The sequence below is a fragment of the Sceloporus occidentalis genome, unplaced genomic scaffold, assembly GCF_023333645.1.
Source record: "Sceloporus occidentalis isolate IW3139 unplaced genomic scaffold, rSceOcc1.0.p SCAF_43, whole genome shotgun sequence".
In the NCBI taxonomy this organism is placed as follows: Eukaryota; Metazoa; Chordata; class Lepidosauria; order Squamata; family Phrynosomatidae; genus Sceloporus; species Sceloporus occidentalis.
This window is the reverse complement of record NW_028317023.1, coordinates 2,689,607-2,710,316: the sequence shown is the minus strand read 5'-3', so window position 1 is coordinate 2,710,316 and position 20,710 is coordinate 2,689,607. Positions and strand designations below refer to the sequence as shown.

Genomic DNA, 20,710 nt, shown 5'->3' with positions numbered 1-20,710 from the left:
AAATTAATCTCAACATCTCAATGTGATGGGGCAGATTTCCAGGGTCACGCAGTCTGGGTCTGACTCCATTATATTGTAGTCTCCTGGTTATCTGTGAATCCCAAGAGGTGCTTTTCTTACTGGTTTATCACAGCTGAAATCCCTTCCTGAATACAGGTAACTTCATCCAAAATATATCCTATTGCTAAGTAGTTTGCACAATGAATGTTACTAGAAAAACACATGGATCTACAGGTTTTAAACTATAGAGGGTCAGCTCATTCAGACTGCATAAGCCTCTCCGCAGAGCAAGACTAATTCTTTGAATTACAGGGTTCTTTGAAGTGTAATTTACTTTTGAGATGAGCAGGAAAGACTCTTCCTACGAAGGAGGACCTGGCCTGATTTTCTGGACCCTGCTACTATGAGCAGGCTAAACGCTATATAACATGTCAAGCCCGGGTGGCAGCTGGCTCAATTTGCTAACCAGTGGAGTGACAGTACAATAAATATCTTTTGGATTGTCAAGCAGCTATCTTAACAGATGGTGGAATGAGGCGCTAATACCAAGCCTGGGGTAAAGCTTACATTGTTAATGAGTGGGCTCCTGAACCCATGCATCAAAATTTATTCTTTTCATTATTTAAAGGGGCACAACTATACCCACCTCTTCCATCATATGGCACAACTGCATCAAGAGCTGCAAGTCTTTCTATTTTTATCTTTATTGCTTCTTTTTTTTTTTGAGTAGAGATTATTGAAACATTCAATAAAATTATTCAACTGTATGTATTAAGTGGGAATAGGAGAATATTTAAAGTTATTATTTATGGGCAAGTCATCCCTCATACTCGCAGATTCGGTTTGGTTGCCAGTGATCCGCTCCCTCTAGGAGACGCCTCAGGACCCCAGATGCTGAGAGCATCACACGTCCCAAACCTTGCAAAGCTGCAGACAGGAGCCTCAGGAATTCCCTGGGGAAAACAAAAAAAACAATTTTTAAAACCAATAAGACATCTTGATGAAAGATCTCATTACAAATTTTTTATGTGTTTCCCCAAGAAAAGCACCAGGAAAGTTAATTTTTGTCTGAGGATATTCAGTAAGGAATTTGTGGCAGCTAGAGGTGGGATTGATTTTGATTTTACACCCTGTGCAAAGTTAAAACTCTTGTAACTCTTGTAGGGCTTTATTTCACCCACAAAATATAAGAGCCACCTCAGCCCTTCTAGCAGGGAAAAGAAAAAATGTTGGCTCCTCATCAGTCTGGTTGCAGCTTGCTGTCCAGGGGTTAAATGGGAGGAGGTTTAATTGCACCTCCCCCAACACATTAATAAGGTTTTGGTAGCAGTATAAACTGCTTTGTGTGCCCACTATGTAGGAGGTGAGAGTAGGTGCTCACCCTATTGAGAGTGTACCTTGACATGGCGGGTGAGCTTAATTATGCTTTGGCCAATTCATATAACCAAAAGCTCTCGTTTATATTATGTTTATATATTTGTTGTCAACTTTATTAGGGTGAGAAGCGCAGACAGTATTTTGTTTTTTGCAGCAGGGAAAACACAGCAGGATCACTCGCTTCTTTTGGTGTTTTCAGCAAGTAATTACTTTATAAGTTGCTGGAAATTATTACAAGAAGGGCTCTCTTTAAACACCATTATTTTTATTATTATTTTAATATTTTTATCATCTAATTTACTATAAAAAAATAATTTTTCTGACTTTTATTTTAAACATATTTTACCCATCCACAAAAGCTAATGTTTTTATGATTTTTTAAAAAAAATTTTGTAAGTCATAGGGTAATAAGTACAAGTAGCGTATTGCTCGGTGTGAGCCAATGCCCTGTTCTGGGAATGGATGGGTTGGGACAGGTTTCACCCACAGCCTCCAGGTAAGCACTGCTTCTTTGGGTCGCTGCAGTAGCGTATGTGTTACTTTATAAGGGAACATTCTAGTACCTTATATTTTTACAAATGTGCCCCCAGGGGCTCCAAACCTTATACTCACCTGAGGACTTTCTTTGGACCCAAACACTGAAAGTCACAGCTCATGGAGTACAGGCCATAAAATGTGGCCTTTATATTAAGACTTCCAAACAAATCACGTGGGTTGAGCTTGTATATATCAAATGTGATTCGAGCAATGTCTTTGCTATTTCTTGGCTTTTCTTGCTGCAGTGAGTATGACAAGACACCCTTGAAATAGTACAAAATAAAGTATTATAGTTTTATATGATACAATCAGAGAACATCAGTGCAAGAAACGCTATACAGAAGTCGACCCCTCCGTTTGTGCTTACACCAGAACCAAGCACTGCTGAATGTACCCACAAGGTAGAAGCCTACACTCTAAATTAAACCGAGCATTTAGTTTTTTGTCTTTAGCTAGAAGCTATAGTAATGGTATGTTAAAGCGTTTCTACTTTAGTCAAAATTTCACAGGTCGTGTGGCAAATATTCTGAAACACAATCAAGAAGCCTGTTGACATAAGAAAGATAAGTTTTCTTGCAATACTGTAAAGCACTGGAACAGTTCTTACTTTAGCTGAGACTCAAATAATTGTTTTTTAATTTTTTTAAATTTTTTAATTTTTAATTTTTTTTTAATTATTTTTAATTTTAAAAATACATACAAAATTACATAAATACATATAAATAATCCATACAATATATAAAACACATAACTTAGTACATTATGTTAATAATGATTCCTTATTTCAGTTATATAATATTACTGACTAGAAACATATTGTATTTTCATCAAATTAACATCTATTAATATTTTTCACATAACATTTACTAGCATTCGTCTCAAATAAATAATATTGGTATCGTTTATAATTTTTTTTTTTAATACATCAGTTTCAGGTACTTTCTTAGGGTTTCTCTATCTTAAGCAGGCCCGGACTGGCCATCGGGCACACCGGGCGTTTGCCCGGTGGGCCGGGCCACGGCAGGGCCGCATTGACTTAGGGGCTGATGGAGCTGCAGCTCCAGGCCCCTACCCTACCTACGGCCGCATTAACGCAGGGCATAAGGGGCACCTGCCCCTTAAGCCCGCCGCAACTGCGACCGGGTTCGCCACTCTAAGGGGCCAGGAAGTCCCCACCAAGGCCGACCATACGGGTCTGCGGCCGCACAGGGTTTAAATTAAAACATCGGGGGTTTTTTAACTTTATTTAACATCCTCCATGTTAAATAAAGTTTTTTTTTACTTTATTTAACATGGAGGATGTTAAATAAAGTTGAAAAAACCCCCCGATGTTTTAATTTAAACCCTGTGCGGCCGCAAACCCCTAAGGCCGGCCCTGGTGGGGGCTTCCCGGCCCCTTAGAGCAGGACCGGCCTTTGGGGTGTGCGACCGCACAGGGCGTCACACTCTAGGGGGCGGTCCGCACCGGGTGCCGCTCATCAGGGGGTGCCAACTTGCGGCACCCGGCACCCCTCCAGAGACGGACAGTAATGTCCGCCGCTGGAGGAGCAGGCTCGCAAGGGAGCGGTATCGGAGGTCTTTAACAGACCTCTGGTTCCCTTGAGTGATTTTAAGCCGGGTTCAACCCGGCTTAAAATCACTCAAGGGAGCCGGAGGTCTGCTAAAGACCTCCGATACCGCTCCCTTGTGATCCGCGCGGCAACAGCTGCTGTGCGCCGGGGTTTGTTGTTAGATCCCGGCGCACAACACTGAAGCCGCGCCCACCGCTGTCCGTGCCCTCTGAACCGGAAGAAGACAGAGAAGACAGAAGAACTGAAGAAGAGGAGCGAAGAGGAGGAAAAGGAGCTGTAAGGAGAAAAGAGGAAAGGTAGGAAAATATTCAGTGAGAGTGGATTAGTATATATGTGTGGATTGGTATATATGTGTGTGGATTGGTATATATGTGTGGATTGGTATATATGTGTGGATATGTCTTTTTCATGATCTAATTATGCTCTAAAAGTACATCATAACTCCCATCACTCTATACTGTTCCATACAGTGGCAGAGCTGGGAGGCAGAGGCCTTGCACCCTCACCGCAGGACTCCTGAAAGGTAAGTGAACTTCAAAGAGGGAGAGGGTAGATAGTTAGGAGGGGGTAGATAGGGAGAAGGGCGTGAGACGGGGGAAAGGGGGTAGATAGGGGGAAAGGGGGTAGATAGGGGAGAAGGGAGTGCGAAGGGGTAGATGGGGCAGAAGGGAGTGAGAAGGGGTAGATAGGGCAATCATACTCCTATCATGCCAAGTCTGCGAGTACATCCTGGAATCTGGGTATGCCTGGGCATGATAGGAATGTGATTGCTGTTAACAATCATATATATATATACATATAATATTGTTTTTTAATTGTTTTGTCCTATTTTGTGTGTTACTTACTTTAAATAAAAGGGTTTTTTTTATGGTGTGGGGAGGTCATATTCGGTTTCGGACAGGTAAATGCTGCATTTTCGGTTTCAGTCCAGAATTCGTTTCGGTGCATCCCTACTACTAAGCCAGACAATGAAGTGGTAGGCCTACACCACAACAATGTTTGGCGTAGTATATAGTGATTGGGGTTATGCTGCACTATTGTCAATGTCTGGCTCAATGTATAGTGATAGGGATTACGCTGTACCACTGTCAATGTGTGCCTCAGTATATAGTGATAGGTGTTATGCTGTACCACCGTCAATTTCTGCCTCGGTATATAGTGATAAGTATTATGCTGTACCACCGTCAATGTCTGCCTCAGTATATAATGATAACAGTGAGAAGAGGCAGAGGTGGTAGATAGTGATACAGGGGGATAGATAGTGAGAAAGGGGAGTTTTGTTACAAGTTTTTATTCCTTTCTTTTTTTGGGATGGGGGGGCACCAGAGGAGTAGTCCGCACAGGGCGCCAGAACACGTAAGGCCGGCTCTGCCTTAGAGTGGCGGACCCGGTTGCAGTTGCGGCCATATAGGCCCAGTCAGTCCGGTCCTGACTGGGCCTATTTTAAGGTAGGAGCCTGGAGCTGCAGCTCCATCAGCCCCTAAGTCAATCCTGCCCTGCCACAGGCGCGGTCGCAGTTGCTGCTTGCTCTGGCAACAAGGTAAATAGGGTGAGGGAAGGGGCTGCAGTGAGAAGGGGCAGAGGGGGGTTAGGTAGTGAGAAAGGGGGAGATAGAGGCGGTACATATTGAGAAGTGGGGAAGGGGGTTACATAGTGAAAAGGGGGAACATAGTGAGAAGGGGCAGATAAGATGATGAGAGGGGGTAGTGTGAATGCGTATGAGAATGAATGAATAAATGTGTGGATGAATTGTGTGAATGCGTATGACAATTAATGAATTCATGTGTGGATGAATTGCTTGAATGATTTGTGAGACTGCATTAATGAATGTGTTAATGATTTGTGTGAATGATTAAATGCAAAGATGGTACATGAAGGGTGGGCTTTAACAATAAATAAATAAATAAATATGGGCTGCTCAGGCTTAAATGCCCGGGCCTATTTTTTGTCCCAGTCCGGGCCTGATCTTAAGTGTTCAAATTCTAGAACTCGAGTTCTAAGGCTTGACTTTCAATGCAAATAATGTTCATTTTAAGACCTTTTAAGGAAAACTAAGCAGATACTTACTTTGATTTGTGGTTCTATAAGGACATTCTAAAACCCCCCATTGATGAGATTATCTGCTGTATTAAATGCACTATAATTCTTATCATTATCAGTTATTAGAAAACAAAATAATGTATATTACATAGTCCTCTATCCATTTAACTCCTTAGCTGCTAGAGAGTTATTAGTGCCATTTCTATTGCTCTCCAAAGCTCAAAAGAACAATCATGTCTCTTTTTTTCTTTATTTTTATGTGACAGTGAATGTATACTCCTTGTGTCAGTCTAAGTGTGTGAAGCCATGTCCATAAGCATAAATGCTGCTCTACTGCTTGGGTGATGCAGTTAGGAAACCAATAAATCCAATAAATCACCAAGGGCAAGTACTAGAAAAAAAATCCTATCCCTTTAACTGCTTAATTACATGGGGAAATGTCTGTTTTAATATGTTACCCACTAACTAGTCTTTTTTTTTTTTTTTTTTACATATTTTGCGAAGACTATAATTATATGCTGAATGAGTCTCCTATTCCGTTAAGTGCTCTACTTTAATTTACCTTTACTGGAATCCACTTCTGCCCCTTTTCCAGGACCATGATCACTGAACCATCCCCTAGCGTGTCAAAAAAATCCTCTGTATCCAGTAATGTCCCATCTTCCTCAAGCACTAATGACACAATACCAGTTAGGAATAGAGCGTCCATTGCCTAAAAAGGGACACAAGACACTTTTGTATAATAAGCTTGTAACACACATGCTATTATTGATACAGTGCACAGAACACTACAAACCTCATTGCTTTTTTGCTGGACTTCCAAAGACCTGAATCCACAAAATGACCATATGCCTGAATAGTCAGTCACAGAAATCCCACACACCTGGCGAAAGTGCTCTTCCATAAAATGGCCACACACTTGATAATTTTAATCAAACCGCCAATCATACATAATTGATGCAAACGTGAATACACTCGCAGTACTGCAGTCCACCTGGGTGTGCACCCTCATAGATATAGAACATACCTGGGTGCATTATGCTGATTATTTACACATAGACGAGTGTACCATCACAGCGTTAACCCTTCAAGCCCACTAACTTACTTTTGCCATGAGCTCCCTCAGGGTCCCAGCCGTGAGCCCCTTACGTACACTCCGGTCATGGCTACAGATGCGGAAAGGCCTCTGTGGTGGTGAGGAGGCAGTTTTCACTCTGCGTGTTATTTCGGAGCCCACATTCGAGACAGACCTGTAAATAAGCATAAGTACAATTTTACAAAACAAGATTGGGTTATCAATAACCCAAGGCATGAGGAGAAATATCGGTCTTATCTGATTCCTCATTGCATAGAAATATATTGATTTCTCCTAACAGCCAGACTATTTCAGTGGCCTCTTTGTGTAATAACACAACATACATTGATGTTCCATGTCTTTCGACATATTAATTACCAGTAGTCAACAAAGGACACTTTTTTTTTACTGGGGCATAGCTAAAGGTGCCACTACGAGGGCTTTACTTTATCTATACCTACTACTGACTACTACCTACTACTGCTTTTAATGTAAATGGTGTGTTTTTAGTAATTTATTGCATTTTTAATGTTTCCAAATGTTTAGTGTCACTTCTGTAGACTCCTGTAACAGTGATTTTAAAACATTTATTAACATGAAAGTCAATAATCATGAGCAATTTAATACAAGAACAACAGAATTAAAGAAAACAAACCTGAGCAAGGCCCCGGGAGCGAGATTTGATATAAACTCCATGGAAGTCACGGACAAACGCTTAGCTCCTTTCTCCCAAGCTGTGAATACTGGACTATGAAACCTTCCACAGACAAACACAGGGCCAAAGTTCAATATCATGCAGCAGGAAAATTGCAACACTGGGCTATAAGCCATTAATGACATCATATTATTTTCTTTACATAGAACTCTGTCTCATACCCAGCTAGGCATTTTTTGTTTGTGTTTGACACTGGTTCAGCATAATGAGAATTGCCCTTTCACAACAACTAGACGCATATGTCTAATACAGGGGTGTCCAAGTTTTTTCTGCAGTGGGCCACTTCATCAGAAATGTATGTGTGCATAGGCGGCACTCATTTTTCACTGAGAGAAAATATGGTCTTTTAGCTTTATAATGCATATTAATACAGGGTTTTTTTGATCAACTTTTATAACACACACAAGGACAGGCTCTACTATATCAACACCCAAACACACACACCAGGACAGGCTCTGCCACACCGACACCCAAACACACACGAGGACAGGCTCTGTCATACTGACACCCAAACACGCACACACCAGGACATGCTCTGCCACACTGACACCCAAACACACACCAGGACTTGCTCTGCCCCACTGACACCCAAACACACACACACATCAGTACAGGCTCTGCCACACTGACTCACCCAAACATCAGGACATGCTCTGCCACACTGACACATCCAAATACACACACACAACAGGACAGGTTGTGCCACACTGACACCCAAACACACACACCAGGACAGGCTCTGTCACACCGACAACCAAACACACACACCAGGACAGGCTCTGCCCCACCGACACCCAAACACACACACCAGGACAGGCTCTGCCACACTGACACCCAAACACACACCAGGACTTGCTCTGCCCCACTGACACCCAAACACACACACACATCAGTACAGGCTCTGCCACATTGACACACCCAAACATCAGGACATGCTCTGCCACACTGACACATCCAAATACACACACACAACAGGACAGGTTGTGCCACACTGACACCCAAACACACACACCAGGACAGGCTCTGTCACACCGACAACCAAACACACACACCAGGACAGGCTCTGCCCCACCGACACCCAAACACACACATCAGTACAGGCTCTGCCACACTGACACACCCAAACACACACACACATCAGGACAGGCTCTGTCACACCGACACCCAAATACACACCAGGACAGGCTCTGTCACACCGACACCCAAACACACACATCAGGACAGGCTCTGCCACACTGACACCCAAACACACACATCAGGACAGGCTCTGCCACACTCACACCCAAACACACACATCAGGACAGGCTCTGCCACACTGACACACCCAAACACACACACATCAGGACAGGCTCTGCCACACTGACACCCAAACACACACACACACACCAGGATAGGCTCTGTCACACCGACAACCAAACACACACATCAGGACAGGCTCTGCCACCCCGACACCCAAACACACACACCAGGACAGGCTCTGCCACACTGACACCCAAACATACACACATTTGACAGGCTCTGTCACACCGACAACCAAACACACACACAAGGACAGGCTCAACTTTTATAACACACACAAGGACAGGCTCTACTATATCAACACCCAAATACACACACCAGGACAGGCTCTGCCACACCGACACCCAAACACACACACGAGAACAGGCTCTGTCATACTGACACCCAAACACGCACACACCAGGACAGGCTCTGCCACACTGACACCCAAACACACACACCAGGACAGGCTCTGCCACACCGACACCCAAACACACACATCAGGACAGGCTCTGCCACACTGACACGCAAACACACACACCAGGATAGGCTCTGCCCCACTGACACCAAAACACACACACATCAGTACAGGCTCTGCCACACTGCCACACCCAAACACACACACACACACATCAGGACAGGCTCTGCCACACTGACACCAAAACACACACACATCAGTACAGGCTCTGCCATACTGCCACACCCAAACACACACACACATCAGGACAGGCTCTGCCACACTGACACCAAAACACACACACACCAGGAGAAGCTCTGTCACACCGATACCCAAATACACACCAGGACAGGCTCTGTCACAGCGACACCCAAACACACACACACATCAGGACAGGCTCTGCCACACTGACACCCAAACACACATCAGGACAGGCTCTGCCACACTGACACCAAAACACACACACATCAGTACAGGCTCTGCCATACTGCCACACCCAAACACACACACACATCAGGACAGGCTCTGCCACACTGACACCAAAACACACACACACCAGGAGAAGCTCTGTCACACCGATACCCAAATACACACCAGGACAGGCTCTGTCACAGCGACACCCAAACACACACACACATCAGTACAGGCTCTGCCACACTGACACACCCAAACATCAGGACATGCTCTGCCACACTGACACATCCAAATACACACACACAACAGGACAGGTTGTGCCACACTGACACCCAAACACACACACCAGGACAGGCTCTGTCACACCGACAACCAAATACACACCAGGACAGGCTCTGTCACACCGACACCCAAACACACACATCAGGACAGGCTCTGCCACACTGACACCCAAACACACACATCAGGACAGGCTCTGCCACACTCACACCCAAACACACACATCAGGACAGGCTCTGCCACACTGACACACCCAAACACACACACATCAGGACAGGCTCTGCCACACTCACACCCAAACACACACACACCAGGATAGGCTCTGTCACACCGACAACCAAACACACACATCAGGACAGGCTCTGCCACCCCGACACCCAAACACACACACCAGGACAGGCTCTGCCACACTGACACCCAAACATACACACATTTGACAGGCTCTGTCACACCGACAACCAAACACACACACAAGGACAGGCTCAACTTTTATAACACACACAAGGACAGGCTCTACTATATCAACACCCAAATACACACACCAGGACAGGCTCTGCCACACCGACACCCAAACACACACACGAGAACAGGCTCTGTCATACTGACACCCAAACACGCACACACCAGGACAGGCTCTGCCACACTGACACCCAAACACACACACCAGGACAGGCTCTGCCACACCGACACCCAAACACACACATCAGGACAGGCTCTGCCACACTGACACGCAAACACACACACCAGGACAGGCTCTGCCCCACTGACACCAAAACACACACACATCAGTACAGGCTCTGCCACACTGCCACACCCAAACACACACACACACATCAGGACAGGCTCTGCCACACTGACACCAAAACACACACACATCAGTACAGGCTCTGCCATACTGCCACACCCAAACACACACACACATCAGGACAGGCTCTGCCACACTGACACCAAAACACACACACACCAGGAGAAGCTCTGTCACACCGATACCCAAATACACACCAGGACAGGCTCTGTCACAGCGACACCCAAACACACACACACATCAGGACAGGCTCTGCCACACTGACACCCAAACACACATCAGGACAGGCTCTGCCACACTCACACCCAAACACACACACCAGGACAGACTCTGCCACACTGACATCCAAACACATACACCAGGACAGGCTTTACCCTACCGACACCCAAACACCTCGACTGAGCTAGAGCAGAAGAGTGAGGGGCTATTTTTCAGCCGTTGCTGAAAATGTATTCTTGAGCGACCGCTTGGCACCCCTCACTCTCCTCCACGTTTGAAGCCACTGAAAATGCATTGTCCCGGATTGAGGCTGCCCTAATGCCATGTGATTAGGGTCATTTACTTAAGATACTGCATCATCATAATTTTAGATATCCAAATTGGAACACCTTTGTTGGAGTGTTTGGCTAGAGGCTGTCAGAGTTGTAGTTGGACCCATAAGGGCATGGTCAGCCCCAGGAAAAGGCCATTGCCTGTCACAGAGTGCATGGTCAAGCATGGGACCAACCTCCAACATATCCAAACCATCTTACAATATTCAGCTTCAGAGCGTCGCAAACAGGAACTGCAAAAGCACAGACCTTCATTAATTTTACAGTTCCTGGGCCAGACAAGAGATAGCAAAGGATCTCCTCAACTGGTTCATAATTTCTACTGCCTGTAAAAGCGGGAAAATGGGGAAGCTATGCGAGACAGTGCCTGAAAATCTGGGCTGTCCCATGAAAACAAGGACACTTGGGAGTTGTATCCCAGGGGTAAAGACTTGGGGTAAAGATCAACTAAGTAGAAAGAACAATCAGAAATTGTAGAAAATTATTTTATTTGTTCAATGAAAAGCTAGGTTTTTTAAGAATCAGAGAAAACATTAGTATCAAGCTATTTACGCAATGCTTGGCCCACAAAAGTTAAGTTTCATGTTGATTCATTGCAGTTTAGAACTTCACTGAGGCAGTTATCCTGAATTCTGTTCCCTCTGAGCTCTCAACTTCCCTTCAAGCCATTGAAATGGGTTCATAATGAGTGCTTTTATGTAGAAGAGAATAAAGTGAATAAAGCAAGGCAACCACATTTCTGAGGGTTTTCTTGGAAACTGTCAGGGACAAAACATTAACAATCTGTACAAGTGCACAAGTAAGACAAAAGAGCCGGAAATGAGAGGGGAGTAAGAGGCACCTATTGCAGTCCTCAAAGACCTGAATCATGAACAAACTTTTTAACTTGATCTATTAAAAATTACTGTACTGAAATGGGAATCAGCTGCATGCTTTCCAGGTCAGTACTGGATTTTATACATCTATTATTTTATTATCTATCTACCTATCTATTCTACTTGTCATATCTGACTAATTGTTAAATAATTAACTTAACATGCCAGAAGCACAAGACAAATTGATCCATCCTGTAGAGTGCTTATCAAGACATTATTTTAATCAATGTCTTGATTAAAGTACCTAGAATGGACCGAAAACTGAAAACAAATAGGCTTTGAAACTTTTGCATGAAATTAGTGTCACCTACCTTTTAATTTTGCAGAATCAAACCTGAAACTAACCCTTTATCTTTCTCTTATCAGAACTTTATAAATTAACACAAAAGTCCAAAACAGGAATTTTTTTCATGAGTTTTTTTTTTAAAAAAATGCAACCCAAATACAGGACCCTCATTTGTAGTGTGATATGAAGAGTAATTTATTTACATATACAATATATAAATACAATTTATCATTTATAATTGTTTGAACTTTTAGTATATAGCACACTAATACTGCAGTAATAATAACCAATATAATTACATCAAATATAAAAAGCCACCTTCTAATTAAAATAGGATTGTAATAGAATGGTCACTTGTGGTCTTGTAGACTGAAATCACAATACGTGTTTTCAAACACAACACTTGTGGGTGGATGTGGTATGTATGAGATGCTTTTTTGGAAGTTTTCTGGCTTGAAACTCGTAATAAGAAATCTCCACAGGTCTACCATCATAGGGTAACCGTGGTCTATTGCACTGCCCTGTGTATTCTTTTATTTGCCATGTTTTGGATCTTTTGGGGTAACTAGTAAGTGTCTTGTTCTATTTCTGCTTATTTTTAATTGTGTTTGTTGTGAGCCGAAATAGCTAGCTAAGTTCTCACGATCATGCCATCAATGGTGAACTCTGTTCTTTTTGCTCTTTTCTTTTACACCTATATTGTAAAACTCTTCTGGTCAGCCAGCCTTCGTTCTCTGCTCAGGTTCTATGATTGGTGGATGGTCACATAAGTGATGTAGCATCCCAATGTAACAGTAGCGCACATTTGTGAATATGATATAGAAGATAAAACTATTTATTTTGCAACTTATCAATGTTAACCTTGCATAGAAAACTCCAGCCGACATGCTTGACATTTTAGCCATTTGCTCTAAAATTCTTTTATATGCAGTTTTTTCTGCATTGGTAATTATTTTTCTAAATGCAATGATACGAATTGTTGATTTTCTGACTTTTGCTTCCATTGTCACCTATGATGCTATTTCAGCTGTCTGAACAGTCTGGCATCTGGTTACTTAATTTAGCATTTGCAATATTTTACAAATAAACTATTTCTAGGACCATAACACGAGAGACACAATTCTTTAAAAATGTAATGTTTGCCTTTTGTACTTGTGTAGCTCTTTAACTGGATTTTTAAAAAACATCTCCAAAACTTTGCATTTACTGAACAATATCTAGATGCTAGTAATATCCACATTGCCAGTGGATCGCTCATCATTCATTAGCTAGTGGACATTTTCACTAGACTTGGGCACCAGGGGGCTCTTTGTGTTCGTCTTCGGCAAAAAAAAAAACTTCGTATTCCGCGAATATTCGCCTGGTCCTGTCTTCTCTTCGGGCGAATATTCGCGGACATTCTTCGTGTTCGGGTTTTCTTCGTTTTCCCCGGTTAAGGGGTTAATACGGGGTTAAAGCAGCTCTGGCGCCAGGAGTTTAAATGTCCGTGTGAGCAACTCTATTGGTCGTCAGCAGGGGGCTCGTCTCCCTGATAGAACAGGGAGACCAGTGGGATCTGACGGGTAAGTTGCAGCATTGGGATTTTAAAAGTCTGTACGAGCGACTCTGTTGGTCGCTCGTACAGACTTTTAGGCTCCTGGTGCTGTAACTTACCCGGCACATCCCACTGGTCTCCCTGTTCTATCAGTTAAATGTCCGTACGAGCGACCAATAAAGTCGTTCGTACGGACATTTAACTGATAGAACAGGGAGACCAGTGGGATGTGCCGGGTAAGTTGCAGCATTGGGGTTTTAAAAGTCTGCACGAGAGACTCTGTTGGTCGCTCGTGCAGACTTTTAAAACCCCAATGCTGCAACTTACCCGGCACATCCCACTGGTCTCCCTCCCTGTTCAATTAGTTAAATGTCCGTACGAGCGAACAATAAAGTCGCTCGTATGGACATGTAACTAATGGAACAGGGAGGGAGACCAGTGGGATGTGCCGGGTAAGTTGCAGCATTGAGGTTTTAAAACCCCAATGCTGCAACTTGCCCTGCAGATGCCACTGGTCTTTAACTAATTGAACAGGGAGGGAGACCAGTGGCATCTGCAGGGCAAGTTGCAGCATTGGGGTTTTAAAACCCCAATGCTGCAACTTACCCGGCACATCCCACTGGTCTCCCTCCCTGTTCAATTAGTAAGTCTGTGCCGGGTTAAATGTCCGTACGAGCGACCAATAAAGTCGCTCGTACGGACATTTAACTAATTGAACAGGAAGGGAGACCAGTGGCATCTGCAGGGTAAGTTGCAGCATTGGGGTTTTAAAACCCCAATGCTTCAACTTACCCTGCAGATGCCACTGGTCTCCCTCCCTGTTCAATTAGTTAAAGACCAGTGGCATCTGCAGGGCAAGTTGCAGCATTGGGGTTTTAAAACCTCAATGCTGCAACTTACCCTGCCGATGCCACTGGTCTCCCTCCCTGTTCAATTAGTTAAATGTTAAAGGGTTAAGGGGCCGTGCAAGTGAGCCTATTGGTCGCTTGCACGGCCCTTTAACCTATGGATTTCCACTCCCGTTAACCCCTTCGATGCTGTGTTAGATAACGCAGAATCGAAGGGGTTAATGGGAGCGGAAATCCACAGGTTCGCTGTCAGGGGTTACAAAGACCGTGCGAGTGAGCCTATTGGTTGAGGCCAGAGGAGGTCCCTGTAGGCGACCAATAGGCTCATTCGCACTGCCCTGTAACCCGTGACGGCGAACCTGCGGATTTCCACTTCCGGGAATTGCCGCGAAGCCGCGAAGACAAGGTAAGTTAGAAGAGGGGGGGGGAATGGTAGACGAAGACGAAGACAATCACGAAGATCTTCGTGGTGTGTGTCTTCGTCTTCGCCTACGTTTTACCGCCGCCGTCTTCTTTTCGGCGTGTCTTTGGAACGAACACAAAAACGCACTCTTCGTGTTCGTTTCCATGTTCGCCTGAAGACGAATGCACAAGTCTAATTTTCACAAATCCTGGGTACTACAAGCAAAGCTCCATTTGTTTCAACAATGCTTGCATTACAGAAGCTCTTAGGAGAAGCCTTTTTGAAAGTCTTAGCAATACATCCAAACAGGTTAAAAATTATGAAATAATCTATCTATCTATCTATCTATCTAATATATATAGAAACATATTCTGAGTTTCTTTTTTCTTAGGATGGTACAGACTAATTCATGGATGTTTCCAAAATCTTGTCTTATGCTGTAGCTTCCAGACAATAATTTTTGTGACCATCAGACTTCATATTGAGACTATCATGCAAACTCTCCCATTAGTCAATTTATTGGGGAAAAACATTTTTTAGAAGGGGAATGGTGAGCGGGATAATGTCATCTCGATCTTTCGGTATGATGTGGAGACATTCACACACAACGAACAGAGGTATCATAAGCGCTTGCTGTAGAAGGATGCACCTTTAAGTAGTGACCATGCATATTTGTTCTATCACAATCTCTCAGCATTGTACCGACAACCTCATGATAAGTATTCTCAATCAGAAATGGATAGTAATTAAACCGTACAGATACTTATGTTAGTGTTTTGCTCCTAGGAAACAAGGACAGTGTTTGCATGGACCCATTGCTAATTGTTTCACATCTGCAAGGACCAGGTAAAACTCAGTTAAGATCTACATATTTCCAGACTAAGTCAGCTTCAAATGTATGTATATCCCCATATAGTAACCCACCATAGCAATGCCTGGATTTCTAGGAACTTCAACTACTTAACATTATCGGATTGCGCTCCTTACGGGATGGTAGCTCAGTCTGATAGCTTCCATTAGTCTGTTTTTTCCATGTGATGGATATGATTAATAAAGTCCTACTTCAACTTGAATAGTTCAATACTAGAGTGGGTTAATATGTAACCTGCTGCTCTGACATTAAGATTTATACACCATTATATTTTATATTTAAAATAACATTTCCATTGAAGGAAGAGGAAGAGGAAGGTGGAGGTGAACATTGCATTGTTCAAAATGTATTGGTATGTCCCATCAAAATTTTGTGGGAACAGTTTGGGGAAGGCCCTTTTCTATTCCAGCATGACTGTGCCCCAGCCTACAAAGCAAGGTCCATAAAGACATGGTTGGATGAGTTTGGTGTGAAAGAACTTGACCGGCCTGCACAGAGCTCTGGCCTCAACGCCATTGAACACCTTTGGGATGAACTGGAATGGAGATTGCGAGCCAGGCCTTCTCGTCCAACATCAGTGCCGGATATCACAAATGCTCTGCTGGATAAATGGGCAAAAATCCCCTTAGTGTCACGAACCGAGGACACAGGTAGATAAGGAGCCCAGGTGCAGGGGATACGAGGGGCTCTGTCTGTACCCCACGATGCATGATGGCTTGGGGTTGGTACAGACAGGCGCAGGAAATAACTCAAGGACAGAAGATGCGGATTAAGAGTTGTATTGCATATGATGGTACAATATATATACACAAAGAAAGTCACTTGGCAGGAAGCCCTCGGGTTGGGGCACACACGGCAGGAAGCCCTCGGGTTGGGGCACACACGGCAGGAAGCCCTCGGGTTGGGGCACACGGCAGGAAGCATTCGGGTTGGGGCACACACGGCAGGAAGCCCTCGGGTTGGGGCACACACGGCAGGAAGCCCTCGGGTTGGGGCACACACGGCAGGAAGCCCTCGGGTTGGGGCACACACGGCAGGAAGCCCTCGGGTTGGGGCACACACGGCAGGAAGCCCTCGGGTTGGGGCGCACACGGCAGGAAGCCCTCGGGTTGGGGCGCACACGGCAGGAAGCCCTCGGGTTGGGTCGCACACGGCAGGAAGCCCTCTCGTTGGGGCACACACGGCAGGAAGCCCACTTGCAGGGCACACGGCAGGAAGCCCACTTGCAGGGCACACGGCATGACTAGAAGCCCTCTTGCAGGGCACACGACTAGAAGCCCTCTTCCAGGGCACACGACTAGAAGCCCTCTCCCAGGGCACACGGCACGGCTAGAAGCCCTCTTGCAGGGCACACGGCTAGAAGCCTACTTGCAGGGCACACGGCTAGAAGCCCACTTGCAGGGCACACGGCTAGAAGCCCACTTGCAGGGCACACGGCTAGAAGCCCACTTGCAGGGCACACGGCTAGAAGCCCACTTGCAGGGTACTAGGTTTGGGAGTCCACTTAGTGGGGCACTGTCCGCAACTCAGGAACACAGCAGGTTGCCCACTTGCAGGACACACGGCAGGTTGCCCACTTGCAGGGCACTCGACTTGGGAGTCCACTTAGTGGGGCGCTGGCCGCAACTCAGGAACACGGCAGGTTGCCCACTTGCAGGGCACACGGCAGGTTGCCCACTTGCAGGGTACTCGACTTGGCAGTCCACTTAGTGGGGCGCTGGCCGCAACTCAGGAACCAAAGCAGGAACAGATCAGGAACCAAAGCAGGAATAAATCAGGAACCAAAGCAGGAACAGATCAGGAACCAAAGCAGGAACAGATCAGGAACCAAAGCAGGAACAGATCAGGAACCAAAGCAGGAACAGATCAGGAACCAAAGCAGGAACAGATCAGGAACCAAAGCAGGAACAGATCAGGAACCAAAGCAGGAACCAAAGCAGGAACAGATCAGGAACCAAAGCAGGAACAGATCAGGAACCAGATCAGGAACCAGATCAGGAACCAGATCAGGAACCAGATCAGGAACCAGATCAGGAACAGATCAGGAACAGATCAGGAACAGATCAGGTAATCCTCAAAGGTCAATGTCAAGGCCCAGACTGCAGGGCTGGGCAGATTTATAAAGGCTGACTTGATCAGGTAAGCAACTGCAGCTGGACCTGATAATTAGTCTGAGTGGTTCTGAATGGCAAGGGCGGTCACTAGTGGCTGGAAACATGAAATGAATGGCAGAAAGTTTAACCAAGTCCATACAGCAATGGGTGAACGTTACACTTAGAAACACTCCAAAATCTTGTGAAAACCTTCCCAGAAGAGTTATATTAAAAAAATATATTTTTTTTTATTATAGTTACATCAAAACTTTTATTAGATGAATATGAAAATATGCTGGTTATGATTAGCTCAAAACAGACTTTTACTGAAACATTTCAAATATAAAACAATACAAATAACACAACAATTCCAACATTAATAGACATACACTTATACATATATATATATATATATATATATATATATATATATATAATTCTTATTTACAAATATCTGCATACCTCCCAACATTTCAAAACGTGAAAGAGGGACACTTTTTTTTTTGTTTAATCTTGTGGAACTCACCAACACAAGCAAATGTCCCGCTTGTATCACCACTTAAAACACACTTAATTTTTGTCAGCACAGTCATGCGTATTAAAAATAACCAACACATTGAACTGAATTCCCATAAGGCTCAGCCAGACATACTACTTCCATGATGCTGGCTGAGCATCATGGGAAATGCAGCAACAGTAAAGCTACAGATGTTAGCTGTAAACTAAAATTCCTATGATTGTCAGCCAGCCAGGTGTCCTCCATATTTCTGGCTGAGCATCATTGGAAGAGCAGTCCACAGCAGCACAGATTTTTTTGTTAATTAAAAAAGGCTCTTGTTAGCCTCCCTCCCAGGACCCTTTACACATACCTGCCTATACACTGCCTTTACACACATATACACATACACTGCCCTAACACACACACATATACACTGCCCCTACACATATATATATATATATATATATATATATATACACTGCCCTTACACACATATATACACATACACTGCCCTTACACACACACATATACACGCACACTGCCCTTACACACACATATACATGTTCACTGCCCTTACACGCACTCATCACTACACGCCGGCTATTCCTGCAGAGCGCAGGGATGATGCTGTATGATCTTGAGGTCTCCAGGGGTGTGATGCTTTCTTTCTCCTGTATGGAGATTACTGTCTTTTTTAACTAAGCCGGCTTCCCCTACATATGCTTAAAGGTCCCAAATAAGTTGTTTTTTTTTTAAACTGAATATTTATTGAGATCAGACATAAAAATAACACAGGTATCCTCCATGTAATGCATAGGAGTAAAGACATAAAGAAAAAAAAAACAACAGAAAAAAAAAAAAAAAAAAATGCACATTACAGTTGGACATTACTGCAAGTATACCGCCATACAATGCGGAAAAACAATGAAGAAATAACATATCGGTATAATATGTATACACCAAATAAGTTTAATGGGGAGACATTTGATTGGTTGGTGTTGTTGTGGCTAAACAAGGCTTCCTATCATCCCCTGGGGTCTTTACATATGTAAAACAATACAGCCATGAATCTACTACCCTGATATGGACACACCCAAAGTTTCTCAGCAGGTTTATTTGCCCATGGCTGTCTTATCCATAAGTCTATCCTATCAACCCATTGTACCTGTCTGTCTACACCCAAGGTTTGTTTAACATAAGAATAATACATAAGCAATTTTCCATAGCATAACATGTTTTTAACATCACAGAGCACTTTAGTACGACCCATTCAACTGCCAATGTTTGTCTATGCAGATGGCTTTCTATGTGTTTGATTTTATACACCTGTTAACAATGGATGTGCTTGAAAGACCTAAATTAGGATGGATATCCACATACTTTTGGTCATATATAACCAACAACAATGGCAGTGCTACAATACATTACGATATACAGCAATGTGTTTAAAATTAAAATATTTGTTTTTCCATGGGACTCCCCCTTAAGCCAACTAAAGATGACAATTTAATGTATCTATTGGTTGCATGATGCCCACCAGGTGGCACTAGAGAACCCACTGATAGTTTTCTCCTGCTTTTAAAACAAAAAGTAGAAGCCCCTGCTTTGATAAGTTTAGATATTGCATGATAACTGTATTTATTTTAATATACATGATAAAAGGCTTGTATGACAAAGGGAATTTATATGTGGCAATGCAGGCCACATCACCACATGATTGAGGTCTGAGTACTTTTTAATGTGTATGTTTCCCAGCCAGATTACTATGTCACTCTGTAATTTAAGCACAGAGCATGTCCAACACTGAGAGCATTCCCATCCAATGACTGCTTAGGGAGGGAAAAAAGCCCTTTCATTTAGATTTTATTGCAATGCTTCTGGACACAGTGAGTGCCTGGTGACATGAAAAGTTCAGTGTCAGGCAAAATCTATATCCCTCCTCCAATTCATCTGCCTAGTGAAGCTTTAACTGTGAAGCTCTGAGATTAGACCTTTAAAAGAGATTTCAAAAAGCACCTCTGGCTACCTCCCACTGCCTACCTCACCACTATATTAATGCCAGGAGTGCACACAGGGACTCATTAATCTACAGAGCGCTCCTGAGACACATTGGCACTGGATCCTACCCTTATAGAACTCCAGACTGTGCTCTACTGAACTTACATACTGACTACCTCTTTATCCTCACTTCTCCTTCAGATG

General features: G+C 43.9%; 1 protein-coding gene across 1 annotated transcript; it reads right to left on the bottom strand.

Annotated features, from left to right (window-relative positions):
• Positions 1-817: 817 nt before the first annotated feature.
• Positions 818-7,296, bottom strand: LOC149289675 (lipid transferase CIDEB-like). Its single transcript, XM_089490315.1, has 5 exons — positions 7,256-7,296; positions 6,631-6,775; positions 6,088-6,237; positions 1,990-2,177; positions 818-953 (listed from the first exon to the last, which is right to left on the bottom strand). Exons 1-5 carry the CDS (start codon positions 7,294-7,296, stop codon positions 818-820), a joined length of 660 nt encoding a protein of 219 aa, XP_089346441.1.
• Positions 7,297-20,710: the final 13,414 nt, after the last annotated feature.

What these genes read in the sequence shown, in the direction of transcription:
- LOC149289675 (XM_089490315.1), bottom strand. Translation starts at nt 7,296, where the DNA reads ATGGAGTTTATATCAAATCTCGCTCCCGGGGCCTTGCTCAG. An exon ending in AGAAGTGGATTCCAGTAAAG is followed by an intron (nt 2,178 to 6,087) that starts GTAAATTAAAGT and finishes TACTATTTCAAG; the next exon opens with GGTGTCTTGTCATACTCACT. An exon ending in GGTCCAAAGAAAGTCCTCAG is followed by an intron (nt 954 to 1,989) that starts GTGAGTATAAGG and finishes TGTTTTCCCCAG; the next exon opens with GGAATTCCTGAGGCTCCTGT.